The sequence below is a fragment of the Panthera pardus genome, unplaced genomic scaffold (assembly GCF_024362965.1).
Source record: "Panthera pardus isolate Hobbes unplaced genomic scaffold, ASM2436296v1 HiC_scaffold_25, whole genome shotgun sequence".
Taxonomy (NCBI): Eukaryota; Metazoa; Chordata; class Mammalia; order Carnivora; family Felidae; genus Panthera; species Panthera pardus.
In genome coordinates, this window is record NW_026526821.1 from 34556640 (window position 1) to 34575509 (window position 18870).

General features: G+C 38.2%; 1 protein-coding gene across 3 annotated transcripts in view; it reads left to right on the plus strand.

Annotated features, from left to right (window-relative positions):
* PLCB1 (phospholipase C beta 1) overlaps nt 1–18870 on the plus strand; it is a 696728-nt gene that overhangs the window by 488409 nt on the left and 189449 nt on the right. For all 3 annotated transcript variants that reach the window (XM_019462545.2, XM_019462546.2, XM_019462547.2), the window contains exons 8-9: nt 1980–2080; nt 3503–3669. In XM_019462545.2, coding sequence (XP_019318090.1) covers nt 1980–2080; nt 3503–3669 — 268 coding nt within the window. The remainder of the gene's footprint in view (nt 1–1979; nt 2081–3502; nt 3670–18870) is intronic.

The following is an 18870-nucleotide window of genomic DNA, read 5'->3' on the forward strand; positions in this document are numbered from 1 at the left end:
CATCAGTCAAGTTGGGCAAAGAAAAATGAGACAAAGAAAATCAGCTGTATTGAATGGGGTTTTTTTTTCCCTATGTGCTAACATCTAACTGGCAATGAAAATAATATTGTGTTTATTGAGATTATCTCATTAATATTTTCTCTTTAATAGAAAGTCCTAATTCATAGCTGGCAAATAAACAATGGTCAGAGTTTAGGAAAGCATATTGTGTTCTGAAATTATGTGTATGGAATCTTATATAAATGACTTCAGTTGAATCTGATTATCCTACGGGAATTCTATTCTATCAACTTCCACCTTTCTCATAAATTACATTTATTTACTTAGTAAATATTTATTGTGCACTTACTATATGTTACACACTGCAATCACAGCAGTTAACAAACAACACACAGGTCCTAGCTTGTGTAGTTCTTCAGGTTAGAATAGAAATCGAACCATACAGCCGGGAGCACAATACAGTTAAAGAGTGTTGAAATATGACACCAGTGAAACATAATGGTAGCACAGAAGGGAAGACAAAACCCAGTCCAGGAGGAAGAGCTTTTAAACTAACGCAAGAAAGGAGAAAAAAAATAAGAGGTTTGGATCATTGCTGCTTAATGGACCTTGCTATGTGTAATGCTGTATGTGTTGTTTGGTTATATCAAAGTTCTGTTTTGCAAAATAGATTTTGTTCCTGCTCCATAAGTGGATTTACTAAAGGAAATATTATTTTATTCATTCATTCCACAAATATGAGACTCCTGCTGTCTGCCAAGTAGTGAGCTAAGGTCTCTTATCTGTTACCAAGCAGTGTACAATTTCAGACAACAATTTTAGGTATTTCAATAAAAGTACATTTCAAAACATATGCATATGGTAAAAGGAAGGGGGTGTTTTTGGTTTAAGGGTTTGAAAATAAAAATAATTATACAAAACACATAACTGAAATAGGAAAGCAGCATGAAGAATGTCCTTCCTGTTAACAAAGGCTTGAATACATGCTTCCGGTTTCCATGGCAGCCCGACTAAACAGAAAAATAAGTCATAGAAATGACTTTTTATCTCAATGACTTGGTTCCCAAACAGTAGGACCAAGAAAAGTCTGTGAGAAATAATGACTGGTGCTGTCCTACTTACAAAAACTGTTTTACAACTTATCAGATTACTTAAGCCAGAAGGAACATTGTTTGAAAAAAAAAAAAAAGATACAAAATTGGAATTTATGTTTTCATTTTGAAAATGTCTGTCTTGGGGCACCTGGTGGCTCAGTTGGTTGACTGACTTCGGCTCAGGTCATGATCTCACAGTTCGTGGGTTTGAGCCCCACGTCAGGCTCTGTGCTGACAGCTCAGAGCCTGGAGCCTGCTTCAGATTCTGTGTTTCCCTCTCTCTCTGCTCCTCCCCCTCTCATGCTCTGTCTCTCTCTCTCCTTCAAAAATAAATTAAAAAAAAAAAAAAACTTTAAAAAAAAAAAAAGAAAATGTCTGTCTCGAGTTTCTTTGCTCCTCAAAAAAAAGAATTCATTCAAACATCTGCTAAACAGCACATAAACAATGTGACTTCTCTTTATGCCACTGAACAGTTAAAAATGGTGAAAATGACCAATTTTATGATATGTATACTTCATGACAGTTTTTTAAAAAGATTAAAAGTAAAAAAGAAAAAAAATGCCTAAAAGGAAAATCTGCTAAACAGACCCTGTTTGTGCTAAGTCTAACTTACTTGTAAATGTACTTTAAAAATTGCCTTAAAATCCCTGTAGAAGGAGAAAACTCTTAAGCTTAAATTATAATGAAAAAGCAACAGAAAGTTAGACTTTTGATACCTCAAAGCCAGTGTCCAAATGAACTCTACAGCTAACCTCATGATGTTTTCTGAATGTTCACCCTGACCTCCGAGAGAAACAGGAAGGAAAAGAGAGACAAGAAAACAGGGAGGGGGGAAGATAGAGAAAGAATAAGACATTCTACTGACCATGTTGCTTTATTTCCCAGAATGATTCAATACCTCAAGAAGATTTCACTCCAGAAGTGTACAGAGTTTTCCTGAACAACCTTTGCCCTCGACCTGAAATTGATAACATCTTTTCTGAATTGTAAGAGAACACGTTCTTTTAACCCACTTTTTCTCGGCTTGCAGAGGTGCTCGGGGTGGCTCGGGCAGGATTTTGAGCAATAGAGGGATATGGAAGAACTCTTTATGCACTGTGTACGATAACAGCTCTTGTGTGTAATTTGTTGGGAGACCACCAACATTTCTACCCCTCATGTGCAACCCCTGCTTCTAATGAGTGAAAGGTTGCTGTGATTTGTTGCTGGGCGTTCTTAGTTTACAAATCATCTGGGGCTCTGTTTGGTTTGAAGATTATGGCTAGAACACAGCATCTTGGCTCAGTGGAGGTATATCCATGGTGCAGGAAGAACTCTGACCTGGGAACCGGTCAGGTCACGTCTCTGAATCACATTAGTGAAATGAGAACTTTGGATTGCTAAGAACTGCCCCAGCTGAAAATCATTTGCTTCTATTTTAGAAAATTCATAAGCATTCCTTTAAAAAAAATAAATGAAAAAAATAAATAAAAGAAACAAACCAAAACACCAGGGCAAATGCAGAGCAGCAGCAATTCACCTTTCCTAGTATACTGAAATCTGCATGACAATAGAAAATCAATCCCAAATTGATTGACAAAATAAGGATTTTTTTTATGTGGAAGACAAGCGAACAGCGCTAAGAATGATGCAGGATATACTCACTTTGTGATGTTTATTGCCATTAACTGTTTATTGAACATCAGCAATATTTGCACCATTGAACTTGCTGTGGGTTTGTCAACAGGATTGAAAAGGGAGTTTGAATCGTACTATGTTGAAGATTTATAGACTTTTGCTGAAACAAAACTTTTGACAAGAAAAATGTACCCAGATTGTTTACCTTTTTTTTTGTTAGTAATGAGTAATACATACATCTCTAAACAATTAAATGGGATATGGGAATTTGATGACTAAACCATACATTTAGCATCATAATAAAAAAAAACAAAACACCCATACCTCTATGTTCAGTTGAAAGTGGTGCATCCTTAAGCACAAGATGCAATGTTTTCCTTCTGTGAATTTTCTTATGAATCCAGTGTGGTTCAAGGCCATTGTGATTTAGTGGCAGTGATTGCAAAACATACTTGCAATATGTTTTATTTTTTAAAAATTGCCTTAAAATCCCTTTAGAAGGAGAAAACTCTTAAGCTTAAATTATAATGAAAAAGCAACAGAATTTTCTTATGAATCCAGTATGGTTCAAGGCCATTGCGATTTAGTGGCAGTGATTGCAAAACATACTTGCATCCCATAGAATACAGCAATTGTGACAGAGCAGCACGTTTTTAGGGCAAGATAGGATTTTAAGATAGCTTGCTCTTTCCAGGTATGGCAGGGTTTTATTTCCCTGTAGCTAAATGCAAATATATGAATGAAACTCTGTAGACAAATTTTCTAATGTCTTGGTTTTTAATTGCTTTTAGTGGTGCCAAAAGCAAACCATACCTTACGGTTGATCAGATGATGGATTTTATCAACCTGAAGCAGCGAGATCCTCGGCTAAATGAAATACTTTACCCACCTTTAAAGCAAGAGCAAGTCCAAGTACTGATTGAGAAGTATGAGCCCAACGATAGCCTTGCCAAAAAAGGTCAGTCTGCCCCACACTGTAGGGAAGCTGGTTTCTAATTGTCAATGGGTCACCTTTTGTAGGTATCCACAAGGACTATTTAGGTCCCATGTTTATATGCCTGCTTTCCTTTCTGTCTTGAATCACTAGTGGTTCAATTAGAGATAGAATTTTTTAAAACTTCGGTGTCTGGTTATGTGTATGTGTACATAAAACATTTTCTTAAATGTCATTTGTTTTATCTTAAATTTACCTAGTGACTGAATGCATATTTCTTGAACAAGAAATCCCATATCTTTAAGTTTGTCTTTTTGGCTTTATTTCTAGAAGTTCTGTAAAACGACCCATAACTTTTCCTAAATCTTTAAAACTACAGAGACTCTTTAATCCATTAGACCCTTATCTTATTCTAATTTACCCTACTGATGAATTTTTCCACTTATAGAAATACAAAATTTGGCCTTTTATCTAAAAAACAAAAAAATCAGGGATGACTGGTGTCTCAGTCAGTTGAGCATCCAACTCTGGCTTAGGTCATGATCTCACAATCCGTGAGTTCGAGTCCCTCATCAGGCTCTGTGCTGACAGCTCAGAGCCTGGAGCCTGCTTTGGATTCTGTGTCTTCCCCTCTGTCTGTATCTCCCCCACTTGTACTCTGTCTTTCTCTCTCTCAAAAATAAATAAACATGAAAAAAAATTTGTTTTAATCAATGTTGATAGCAAAATTTATTAGTCTAATAATTGATCAGAAAGATAGTTCTACGTTGCCTGGAAGTTCTTAAGAAATTTATGTTTTTGACTCTGGAGAAATGAATTGACAAAATAAGTTTCTGACGATTTACTTGCTGGGAGTTTTCAGTTATATGTGGCATCACAGTCCCTGAATAGGCCCTTCGGCTTTCTCTTTACTACCAAGACCAATTCTCACCTGGACTGAAATATCTTCACCGAGAAAACTGGTGTGTTTTTACTGATGTTATTGTGCATTGCCTAGATATTCCATAGAGAGGAAAATAAAGTACAATTAACCAACTATTAAGAAGAAATTAATTGCATATTAATATGCAGGCAGTTCATAAGTAACAGAAACAGCTCTAGCAAGCTCAGAGTCATTAATAAGTATGGTTATCATAAAAATAGACTAAAAAGTCTTTTAACCTTTGTATTTATTCTGGAACTAGTCCTCGAAATGAAAATAAAATGCATGAATTAAGTATAAAAGTAAACTATTATCATTAATTTTATTCTGCATGTTACTAGTTGGGAACTTACAGATGAAATTTTTTTTTTGGGGGGGGGGGTTTGTTCATTTTCTTGGTCAAGCACTTTGCCTTTGTTGTTGTCATCATCCCTGTCACTGCCATGAAGGTAAGGTTGTTAATGGAAACTAGTGATTAACAGTGTGTGTCGGCATTGCCAGGCCCACCCCCATGAACCTAGTTACTCCTGACACCCTTCAGTCCCCAGAGCCACAAAGATGGGATTTCTCCTTATCATTATGCAAAGAGTAACTCCTTGCAGATTTCTTGCCCGGGCAGCTTGACAGTTCCCTTCTGAAATCTGAACTTCACCGAAAATAACTAGCACAGTGTTATAACAAAGCCAACAAGACCTCTAAAAATGGTTAGCCTGTGACACAGAAGAAACAAATAGCTTTCGTGAAACCAGTGAGACACTTCAGAGACCAAACTTTGCCCCTCTCTCCACTGTTCACACCACACTGCAGATGGTCCGTGCCTCAGCCTGCATATGACACTTCCATCCATCACCCTCTGATGACCTGAAGGCAGTAAAAGACTCAAAGAGAAAAATTTGTGACAGATTATTGTAAAACTCTATAATCCTAGAAGAACTGATTTTGATTCTAATGGAAATTAAGATGATATATCTTAGCATTTGCAAGTTTATTTAGTGCTGTCTTATGGAAACACTAGCGATGAATTCCATAATCACGACAGCACATAGGGGCACCTGGGTGACTCAGTTGAGTATCTGACTCTTGATTTCAGCTCAGGTCATAATCCTAGGGTCATGGAATCAAGCCCCTCGTCAGGCTCCACACTGAACATGGAGCCTGCTTAGGATTCTCTCTCTCTCTGCCCCTCCTCTACTCACACGGGTGCTCTCTCTCTCTCTCAAAATGAATAAATAAACATTAAGAAGACCTAAAAAACTGTTTAAAATAAATAAATAGATAGATAAGTAAGTAAAATAGCAATTTTGGTTTTTTCTACAACTTCCTTTGATATGGATTATAAGCCTCCATGTCAGCCCTGATGTGATTTTTTTAATCATCGATTTCATTTCTTTTTTTTTTTTTCTTTCTTCTTTTTTTAAATTTACATCCAAGTTAGTTAGCATATAATGCAACAATGATTTCAGGAGTAGATCCCTTAATGCCCCTTACCCATTTAGCCCAGCCCGCCTCCCACACCCCCTTCAATAACTCTCTGTTCTCCATATTTAACATTTATTTATTTTTGAGACTGAGAGAGAGAGAGCATGAACAGGGGAGGGTCAGAGGAAGAGGGAGACACAGAATCTGAAACAGGCTCCAGTCTCTGAGCTGTCAGCACAGAGCCCGATGCGGGGCTCGAACCCACAGACCGCGAGATCATGACCTGAGCTGAAGCCGGATGTGTAACCGACTGAGCCACCCAGGCGCCCCTGTTCTCCATATTTAACAGTCTCTTATGTTTTGTCCCCCCTTCTGTTTTTATATTACTTTTGCTTCCCTTATGTTCATCTGTTCTGTGTCTAAAAGTCCTCAAATGAGTTAAGTCATATGATATTTGTCTTTCTCTGGCTGACTAATTACACTTAGCATAATACCCTCCAGTTCCATCCACGTAGTTGCAAATGGCAAGATTTCATTCTTTTTGATTGCCAAGTAATACTCCATTGTGTGTGTGTGTGTATGTGTGTGTGTGTGTGTGTATATATATATATATGTATATATATATATATATATATCTCACATCTTCTTTATCCATTCATCATGGATTTCATTTCTTAGCCCAAAAACTCCTGTAAGAAAATGAACTTGAGAGTCCTTTTGTTTACTGCTTCAGCTCTATGTGAACAAAGACTAGAGAAAAGTGTTTTATTGTGTTAACTATTATTTCATTGTCAAAAGGATAATGATTTTGAAATCTTTATTTGTAAGACTAAGAAATTGTTGAGTTAGACCTCAGTTGGCTAATAACTAAGAGTTTTAATTATTTTTTTCCAAAGATGAAAATCAATTTTAACATTTGGTTTTGCTGTTCACAATATTGGATGTTTGACTAGGAGTTTTTCAGAAACTTTTTTTTTTTTGCATCTTCTTTATTTATAAGGTAACTGCAAATAAAATCTAACAAAGTACAATTTAAGAAAGTATTGTTTAATTTCAATATGATGACTGGTAAGGATCTGCAAGAAAATTAACTTTCATTCATTATGTGACTTTCAAAATGTACATTATTATTTTGTAAAAAGCAAACCAAAATTTTGAGGTTAAATGACTTACCTGAGATCTTACCAAGATGCTCTTCTAGAGAGCAGAGTTTTTAACTTCCAGTCAACGAGTTAATACATTTTGATTAATAAACATGTAAGAAAATAAGTACTATATTAGTAGGATATAATTATTACAATTACTAATTATTACTATATTATGATAGTACATTGTAATATGCTTATATTACTAAGTATACTTAACATAAATATGGTAGAATAAGATAGAAAATCAGTGTATTACATTATAATTTTTTCTGCTACTTTTGTTTTGATTGGTTCCTCAAATATGCACAAGCATTAGTTAAATTGACCTACAGATTCAATTCCAATTATCTGAAAAAAGCACTTCCATATTGCTTATATTTGTTATAAAATGCTAAGAATAAGATGCATCCACAATATACATAAATAATATAAATAAATTTTCTGCTATTGAGAAACTATTTTTAAGTAGGTGTTAAACAAGTAAACTTTACACAAAGTTGACATATGCTAATGTTTAGTTTTTATATGCACTTCACGTAATTTTTACATAGAAGGTAATCTAAAATTAAATGAAAAATTTCCAATATGGCCAAAAGCCCAAATGCTTAAACCGTACGTTAGATAACTAAACATAGATGTGTGAAATGAAACTCCAGAAGGGATGATGGACTTTGACGCTTTGTGGGCCTGCTGTCATTGGCATGTGGGCCACATTTCCATGCTGGAATTTCTGTTTCTGCAGATGTATATACTGGTTATAAATAATCACAGGGTCTCTGTGCAGTGTAAGGCCAAATGTACACATATTTGGGTTTCACAAAGAAAAAGTTTAAATCTTGTTGCAGAAAATACAGTTCTCAAGGGAGTTCAATTTATTTTTACTATTGAAAATCACACTTTGAAGAATGCCATGGCCCCAGATCAAGGAATGTTTCTTCCTAACCATGTTGTTTGCACTGGCACAAAATGCTTAATGCTAACCCATGCTTAACACAGAAATACATAATGACCCCTGCCTCTTCCAAACCGAAGGGTCCTGAATGTCAGTTGGAAGACTAATGTCTCCCAGAGTTTTTCTTTTCTTTTCTTTTCTTTTTTTTTAATCACTTACACTCTGTAGAAGGAAGGCATTGAGTAAAATTAGCATGAAAAAGAATAAAATGATGCCTTAGGTAACAGACTGAAGATTAGATTTAACTGTTCTGTCTGTAAAAGAAGGCAAAAATTCATTAAAAAAAAACCAAACCCAGAGAAAATGGTTGAGTTTTTTCATATTTTTATCCTTCTGTGAAGAGCAGGTGTTCATGAGTATGTGTTAAGCAATTGAATTAATATATCAGATTATAATATTACCAGATGTTTCTAACTACATTCCTTTTTATCAGCAGCTCTTCCTCTTAAATTTTTATAAGGTGTGCTGTACAAAAGCTTCCCTGCTTTGTTGCAATTAAGTCATCAAAATGAAGCTATATAATCTCTTTTAGTAGTTGATCAGTACTCACTGAGTTAATAGTTTAATAGTTAAAATGAACTCAAAATAATAGCAAATGGATTTGGCTTTAGGCAAAGCAAATAGAAGTTCAGGTATAGTGAGCATTTTTGCCTTAAATAGACCTATGTTGATGATTACATCAGTAGAAATAACTATTGTGTATACACACACACACACACACGCACACACACAAATATATATGTATCCATTAGACTCTCCTAAAATTGAACCATATTATATCATTATTGTCAATAGCAAGAAGCACCCAGAATGTGCTAGAAGTAGCACTGGACTTGGGAGTCTTGCAACCATAGTATTACGTGTAACTCCTTCAGTAGAAAAATGACAGAAAGTTAACTCAAATTGAAGCCCAGAAAGAAATTTATTGTTGCATATGAACAAAAAGTCAGGCTGTGTTTCGTGTTGATATCAGCTTATCAATAACCAATATTGTGGTAGGACCAGCACTTGTGGTTCTTATTATGATTTCAAGATGCCCGTAAGCAACAACCATCAGGTAATTTGGGAAAAAAATAGATGTTTATTACTTATAAGACCTGAAAATCACACAATGCATTTGGGGCCACACAGGGAGATCACTTATAGAGAAAGCACACTCACAAGTCTGGGTTCTGTTTTTCTAGGGGTTGAGGGTGGGTGTCTGGGGTTTCATGGGCTCACTCTTTACTGGTGAATTTAAAACATAAGATCAGGAAAAGACAAGTGGTCTAAATGGCCAGTTATTGAAATCAAGCAAACTTTCTAAATCAAAGGAGTGTCAGTGTGGGGAGGTGACCTGGCTCCCTATCTAGCCATGTGGCTGTCAATTGGTTTATTCATGATAGCTGTCTTTGAAGTGGGTGTCTTTTTGAAATGGATGCCTAACCCATCAAAGCTTAAGTCAGGCACTTGCACTACAAAAAATAAAAGTAAATAACAACAACAACACTATCAGGACTCACACACTACAAGGTGTTAATGACTTCAAGGCATGACTACATCAAAGGGCTCCAATGATGTCATAAAGAATTGTCTTTCTTCCTCTCCAATCATTTTCTCTCTACTGGCTGTAATATACCAGCGTGGGCACACTCTCCTAAAGTAACAAGAAGGCCACCAGTAGCTCATATACTGAAGTTACTTTTACTCATATTTCCAACAAAATTACCAGAAACCAGAGCCTGTCTTAAGTCACCCAAGGCCACTGCTGAACTAGGATCATCATGGCCTGGAGAATAGAGTGCAATAATTAAACAGACTTAGGTCACATGACTCTCCTTAGAGCCAATGAGGGGTCCACTACCCATACCACATGGTTTGTTTGGACTGACAGTAGGAGTGAGGTTGTTCCCTGAAATTCAGTCTTGGTGTGCTTCCCCGAAGAAGGAACAAAAATTCCCTGACCGGGCAGATAAACACAGCAGATCCCCCTAAAACTGGGTCAGAAATCAACAAATCATCATCACTGTTTACCTCACCTTAGGAAACCATTTAACCTCTTTGACTTATCCCACCCTCTAGTTTTCTCATTTTTTGAAAAAAAATCCCTGAGAAATTACTGGGAGAATTAAGTAAATTATTTGTGATAGGAGGGTTGCATGTATTAACTGTTGGCCACAAAACCTTTGCTGACTTGAACTATGAAAAGTGGTAATTGGTATTTATAACAAATTATTTCAAACCATTTTTTAATCTGGAAGTGCGATTCACAGCATTGGGCAGCGGCATTCCTGAATGTTGCTGTCTCTTGGCTAACAGGCTTATTTCACTTATTTCAAATAATAATAAATTAGAATCTTTGAAGATGAAAACTGAAAAAATATGGCAAGTCCTATCTGTGCACAAATGTTCATTTCTGACTCAATCATTCTTTCATAAATATTTTTATTAAAATAAAATTACAGTTAAAAATGTGAAGATTTACACTGGAATCTTACCATTTACTTCATAACTTAATTTTCCTGGTAATTTGTTTTTAATGTTTGTTTATTTTTGACAGAGAGAGTAATAGAGTGTGAGCAGAGGAGGGACAGAGATAGAGACACAAAATCCGAAGCAGGCTTCAGACTCTGAGCTGTCAGCACAGAGCCCGACGTGGGACTCTAACTCATGAACCATGAGATCATGACTTGAGCCAAAGTCAGATGCTTAACTGACTGAGCCACCCAGGAGCCCCTTCCTGGTAGATTTTTAAAAAACAATTATTTTCCCAGCACCATTTCACTTTAGTCTAGGTAGAAGTCATTAAAAAATAATGACTATTTTTATTCATGTCTACTGTCTATCCTTGAAAGATCAAACATGCCGTAATTAAAGGGAAAGGCTGGCATAGTGTTAATTGTTAAACCAGTTAACCTCAGGCAAATGACTTGACTTGCTGGAGCTTCAGAATTCTCATCTGTGAAGTGGGATGATACCAAGCTAGCAGAACTAGGTGCTCTTCCCATTCCCCTGACACTCATGGTTCCAACAAGTCAGCAGTCCCACTACAACTCTCCAGAACTTTCCCACAGCCCAGCTACAGTCAGCCTACAAGGGTTGAGACTTCATGGTCCCAAGAGTGGTTTTCATTCAGGAAGTAGTACCTTATCCCCCTTGCCCCTTATGCAGGATGGTTTTGATGTTTGTTCTCCCAGAGTTCCCCAGTGGGATTGGACCCTAGTTGCCTACAACTGTAACTTGGTTGATAATGTTCCCTTTACTAGGTCGCCTTTCCTTCCTTCCCTTTTCATTTCTCCACTCCTCTACTGTTATCTCCTGGGGTTGCCTCCCAAATAAGTTACTTGCACTGAAATCCTTGTCTCAAAGCCTACTTGTAGAAGGCTAACTAAGATAAGCACTTTTCATAAATTGCCCTCAGAGTCAGAAGTGAAAAGTGGACAAGATTAGAGTAGCTGAGCATTGAAAGAAAAAAAAAATGGGAGGAGGCAGTGCCCACGGCCTGTCCCTTCCAACCTGTCATAGGACTGTTTATTGTTACCATTCATGAAGGTCTGGCTGGCGGCCTCAAATCCTGGGCTTTCCTGTCTATGAGGGACCTAGCTACTTAGCCCAAACTCTCAGACCAAAGACGAGGCAGCTAAGGAAGGACAATATTGAGACTAGGACCATATTTCCTGTGCCCCAATGCAGTGTCCTCCCTAACACTTCCGGCTCTCACTTGGGGCCCACCACCAGGATGTGCTGAGAAATGAGATACAGGTCAACTGTTTAGAAGTTAGCAGTTGGCATCCACAAAGGTCGTTTTCAAACTTGTCCTTGACATAACCTACTTTATTTGTGTTTGTTTCTTCCAACAAAGTTTCACAAGGAAGGCCAATGTGTAGGGAAACCTTTCAAAGCACTATTTTGGTTGAAGAAAGGGGGAGTCTGGAATAGAGCTGGTGGTGGCCTCGCCTCCACCTCATTCTCTGCAGGCGCTTCTGTCAAAACCCCAGGAGATTCAGGATGCTCGGTTTAAAAACCACTCATCTGGAGGAAATATTGACAGGTTTAAAGATCTGCCTCACAATTAAGACAGCATCTATTTAAATATTTCTATATAGATTACCTGTTGAGCAATCCAAACAATAAAAGAATTGGAATGAATGTACACAGTCAACTCAAACAATATAGAGTCTCTTCCTCAAAGACAAAGGCAGATGAAAACTGGGTGACGTGTTCAGTTCTTTTCATGGCTTAATTAAGTTACTACAGTGAGAAAGCGGCTGAAAAGCCACTCTAGTATTTTATTGATTAAGATCCCATTTAAACTCCACCTATTGACTTTCTAGCCCTCTGTGGAAGGTCACAGAAGAATGACATTATCAACTGTGTGTTCAAACTCCTCTTAACTTTGTGTTTCCTATGTTCATAGACTTCTCTGTATTTCAGTCTGGCTCAAATGAAAAAAAAATTGTTTCAATATTGCCATTATGAGTCCATTGTTCATTAGTTGACTTGGTAACATACTTCCCTTTCCCTTCCTTGATTGCATTTCCTCCTTTCCCAGGAGTCTGAGGCCTGAGGAGAGGCCAATGCCTGGCCTAGGAGTCCTGGGTTTTTCCCTCCTCCAGGCATTCTTTCAGTGACCTCCATGTCTGCTGAAAAGCATGGCAGTAGCCAGAAAGTCACAGCCATGTCCATTTGTAGCTGAAGTAGCCTTTATTGGGAAAAAAACAAGTCAGGAAAAAAATAAGTTGTAAAAGACTAAGTCAAATGCCAGTTCCAAGGTGTGGGAAATGAGTTGGGTAGCCTAATCCACTCTAGAATGCTGAGTTTTCTTAAAACCTCTTTCCCTCAGCCAGCTATCTCTTCCCAAGGTGCTTTGTAGTTTCATGTGAGAGCTGAAGGGACAAAGCAGATAGTGGCTACTTTCCTGAAAGTAGCATTAACATTGCTAACTATGATACCTCCCCCTTCTCAGCAGAAGTCAGGTGGGACTATGGCTCAGTTAAAAAGAATGCCTTAGTAGGTAACACTGCTGGAGAAAAGCCACTAAGTCATAGGCATTTGGCCCCCAACATCTGCGTTACCCGTAGTCTAGTATTGTTAATAGTTGGTTTTGTACGAAATAAGTGGGAAAGAAACAGTTCAAATGCAGAGAGAATCAACTCCATGGAAAACAAACTGTGTCTACAAGGAACCCAGATGATATGAGATGTGGACTGTTTACCCTAACACTTACCAGCTAAAAAATGTGCCATGGCAATAGGTGAAATAATGTCAGGAAGCAGAGAATGATCTATAACTTCGTTAATTCGTTATAGACATTCTAGAAATTCTGTCTTAACTCTGAACCACTGTGGTCTCTAGGAGTCCAGAGTGAAAGCAAAACAGAGTAGAGATAAGATTATTTTAAGATGAAGGCTTAACTGAGGATGTTTGACAAAATCAACCTTCTCACCTAACACTCTACCTTACATGTAGAAAATAAGCCAAAGATGTTTCTTATTAATGTTGCTATTTGTCTTTGTTTGGGTTCCCCCCAGGAGCCAACTCTGGGAGAATTCAAGTACAAAGAGTTTGAGAGGTGATACAAAAGAAAGCGAGAACAAGGAAGGGAAGGCAGATAGTAAGGTTGTGAAACCAAGCAAGTTATCCATGCGTGTAACTGGGACTCAGTCCGGAGGTGAATTCTAGAAGCCAATGTAGAACACACACCTGAGTTTCCCAAGCATTGTCACTGCAGATGCTGTTAGGAAATATTAATCCTCAGGCACTTCCGGCCCGCATCACATAAAGCCACCAGACAAAGAGTTGCACATGGAAGTCCAGCCCAACCATATTTCCTGGGGCACCAACACAGGCTGCTACAATGTCATTACAGACAAAAACCATATTCACCATGATCACAATAGTATAGAAAGAATTCTCCATCCAACTCTGCAACTATAACAGGAATCTCCAGCACATCAAAGGAGAAATCCTCCAAGGTACCTGATGCTCACTGAACTATTTTCTTTATTCTAACACATACTTGGTGTAATTGCATGGACACTTTAATCTGACAAACACGTATTATCCATGTGGCTTAAGAACTCCAAAGAAGTGGAACAAACTCAAGATAAAGTCTTTGCTCTTAAGGAGACTATAATTTGAAGGGGAAATGATATATACAAATAACTATAATACAAGATAGAATGTAATACACCTCCATTCATTCACCCAGTATCTATTGAGTGTCCTTTGTGTGCCAGGGAAGCTTGGAGGGAAGGGGAAGTTTTTTTTTTATTGAGGTTCTTGGGAGTGTTGGGAATTGCTCTAAGAAGGGAAGGCTTTTGAAGAGGAAAGTGACATTCAAGCTGTATTTCAGGAATGCTGAGACATATAAGGCACTAAGAGATAACATCTAAGTAGCTCAGAAAGCATTAGTGAGCACATATTCTAGGCCTGCCTTTACACTAGAAACTGGAAGAGACATAAATGAAGGGAAGGTTGTGATCTTTGCACTTAGAAAGCCAATGTTGCACCTGACCAAGGAACATGACATTCTAGTTAAGAATCTAGAACATTTTTGCCTCCTTTACCTTCTGGTCAGGAGCCACTGTAAAGGGTCTTTTCTGATAAAGCAAGATGACAGTACACTAATAAAAGGCAACAAACTGTTCGCAACCCTCTGAGAACCTCTAACCTTTAACCATTAACCTTTTACATAAATCTAGTGTAAAGACTCCAAGCCTGTGTTTGGAAGATCAAGTTCTAGGGTAAAGAAGATACATATACAATTGACCCTTGAAAAACATGGGTTTGAGCTGTGTGGGTCCACTTATACATGGATTTTTTAATGAATAAATACAATACAGTTCTGCAAAAAAAAAAAAAATAGGAAACAAAAAACAAAGAAAAACAACAACAGCAACAAGAAAAACACCACATAAAACAAAACAAAAAAAGAGATCAAGATTCTAATATGGATTCTTTCCTTACTTAGCCACGTCCATTTAAAAGGACTATTAAATCTCACTGGGTTAGAGCTTGTTATCTATCGTGTCAAATAATAAAACTTCGTCCTACCTACCAAACAGAACAGTGAGGAGTAAATAAACTCGCAGATGTGAGAACATGTTGGTAAAGGGAAAGTGTTAAATCAAAGTTAGGTGTCATCATTAAGAACTTTCACACAAACCATATCAACAAGTTCAACTGAGTGCAAGGGAGACGGCAGGGACACAGAATCCCTGACAGCTGGCTGAGAGGTTAATCGGCAAAGGCTTTGAGAGGAGCAGGTAGCCATTTAATGACACTATCACACAATAATGTGATTAAAGTAATAGAACAGATACGCAATCAAGATGAATAAGAATCTGTAACACTGACTCCAGGATTGGAAAATAAACAGATAAAATCAAGAAACCAGCAAAGTTCATTACACTCTTACAAAAGCACAGTTAGTTGACATTTGTAATCGGAAAGTTTGTGCCCAAGCAAGGGTGCTTGAAAAGGGGACATTTAATAGATTATTTCTGAAAGCAGACAAATAGATTTTGGTGAGCCATGGACTATGAAAGCCATCTGCACTTACTTTCCCTGAGCTGGTCTAGCAGAACTCACACAAGGGTCACAGCACCAGGAATAAACATGAGCCAAGGAAATAGCTTTTCTGTGCTGTGCTTGGACTTAGGAGGTGTTAAGCCATTGGGCCAGTAGCATTCCAACATTCTCTGATATCATTACGTTACAAGTGGGGATTGAATGATGATGAATGGATTCTCAACCACCTAATCCCATGGACATCTGAACATTTGAGTGCCAGAGCCTGCCTAATTGGCATTTGGCTCCACAGAATGAGGCTGGTGTCCATGCTAGCTGGCAGACACATGGTCCAGTTTGCCCGTCTCAACTGTGTGATGACTTTGTGTGGATTTATAGGCCATCTGTCTTCCAAGGCTGCATTCGTAGAAATCTCTGTTCTTGTGAGCTTTAAAAGATTTTACCTGCATGTGTTTGGCTATTTTTTTTTAAGCCAACTAACCTGTTTTTTGCTGTTTGTTTGTTTTTTGGGTTTTTGTTTTTTGTTTTTTTGCAAAACCCACAAAACAATGTCACATCTTCTGTTTAGCATTTCTCTGGTCCTCATGTTGGTATAACAGGTTTCTCGTTGTATTTTATTTTTCGTGCTAAAAGTCAGACTCATGGGTTGGAGAATAAAAATGTTAGAGGATGCCTTTAAATCACATGCAGAGATTAGAATGTAAATTAAGTCTGGAAAAGAATTTTAGTCCTTGATAGACAAATCCGAATCAAAGAGCTAATCCTCACGCCTCTGCCAGATGGGTCACTTGTGCTGGCTGAGCCCAGCTTCTTTCACAGATTAAAGTAACACGTTTTAGAGAGATAAGTAAATCAGGGGGAAAAATTGCTCCTTGGTCACATTCAGGGCTATTTTTAGGACTAATCCAGAGTGCCCAGATTAAAGCCAACTGCCATGGATGCAAGACCCTCTCCTTTTCATCATCTGTGTCCCTTATCCAGCCCAGTGCTAGGAACGTTATGTGGACAAACATCATCAGTCGCACACACCACCATCTGTCCCTCTCCATTGCCCCACTCACGCTTTGTACCCCTGTGACCTCAGGCAAGCCACTTAACTTCTCTAAGCTTCAGTCTGTTCAACTAAAAATGGGATAGGATTTTTCTCATAGGATTTTAGTGCCTGGCACATGGTCAGTGCTCAAGTAAGGGTAACACTTCCTTCAATGATGATGATGAGGATGATGATGGCGATTATCATTGTTATTATTTACCTTCTCCCGGATTATGTATGGTATTCAACAGCAGGATAGCATAGTAGTTAAGAGCACGGAACACAAAGCCTGATTACCTGGGTTCCAATCCCATTTTATCCACTTGTAAACTGTGTTACTTTGGGCAAGCTACTTGCCTTGGGTTTCTCATCCACATAAGGGGCATAAATGTATTACCCATTCCATGGAGTTATCATGAGGATGAAATGAGTTAATATTTGCACATACTAAACAGTACAGAGAAGTTCATTAAATGACATACTGGAAATAGATAAATCTCAAGAAGCTCTTCAAAGAGCTTCTCTGTCTTCCTTTCCTATCCTGCTTGCACTTTTACAATACATTTCCTTTCAAGTCAGAATCCATTATTTAAAAAAAAATACTGTGTTTGTAAATACAGCCAGTTACATTTTCTTTCCCTGAGCCTCCACGGCATAATGTTTTTCTTTAGCATTTTGCTGCTCCAGCTTACATCTGCTTTTAGGACTACCTCAGGAGCAGTTCCATGCCAGTGCTTTGATGCCATGATTGGGTCATTTCCAAGGTCACCATCCTGGTAAAAAACACATACTGAATAGAAAAGAACCTGACAGCGGGACTTTCAAGGCACCTTGGTAATGTGCCATGAATTCTAGAGATCAGCTTCTGAGCATGCCTTGCTGTACTTTTCTCCTCTGGTCATGCAGCTCCTGTAAAGTATCATGAGAAAGTGTGGTGCTGAGGACTCACCACCAACCTCAGCAGTTTCAGGGCACAGGGGAACGTCAGCTTGTGGTAACTGACCTTATCGATAGTCACTTTCATAAGCTTATAGGTAGAATATGAGGGCTTATGGATTTATTTCAGATATACTTCTTGTGAATTTAAAAAGAAATTCTACCAGGGCTGAACAAAGAGGCTAAGAGGCCCTGTATTGAACAGGGCAGGTGATTTGTCATTGCAATGGAATGACGAATCAAGTCTTCTATTGTTTAGGAATTGATCTGCCCTATTCTGAATTATCATAGTCCCCCCTTTGTGGTCTATTTTGATGGCTTTAGACATTTAATGCCATCTAATTAGTGTTTCTGCCAGGGGCTAGGCAGAGGGACAGGGTAAAAATAAAACTTTTCTGCTGTTTCTCGCCACTGGGGAACACCAGGGCTTGGAACTTTAAGGACATCTCCTGGGAAAGGAGCCACAACCTTTTCTCTTCAGGACACACTTGTCTGGAACTTCCCCTAGACTTGGGATAAGGAAGTCTTAGTGGAGGAGTGCCCTCAGAACCAAGAAGAAAAAACATCCTTTCCTCTACCACCCCTCCCTTCCCTGAGGCAAAATTAGAATGCTTTGTTCCTACTGTATTGGAGAAGAGTGAGAGGACTTGGAAAGGAAGAGAGGAAATATCTCATCTGAATACTCCCAACTACACCTGAATTGAATATGTAATTTATCTCAGCTGCCCTAGAATTTAGTTCTAGAAGTCTCCTTAAATTTTTTTTAGATTTAATCAGAAAATTTCTCAGGCAGTGCTTTGAACTCAAATTATAATTTTACATGAGAGACTTGGAAAAAAGAATTACATGACATCAAATTAAATCTGGATGTATTTTCTTCTGATTGAATTAAGTCATGAGGAACACATCCCATGACCACCATAAGGGGAGTTGGACAATTCACTGGCACCCATAAAATCAAAGGCTGGCTTGTCTCCGTAATGACTGCCTTAGAAGCCTGTAGACACTGGCACCTCCTTACACACATTAACATACCTGTTCCATACAAGCAGCCTTGTGAGGTTGGCAAGAGAAGCAAAGGGGACCAAGCACCTTTCTTCCTGATAAGTACCTGAGTGCTGAGACTGCTTCTGTGACTCTGATAACACTCTACCTGGGAAAAGATATAGCAAGGAACAGCCAACTGACAAATTACCCATCTAGCACCCTCTCTGGTGAGATATTGGTCATTGCTTACTCTTCACTAGAAAGATGTAAGTAAGAGAAAACCAGGGAGGCCTATGATAAGTCTCTGACCCAGCAA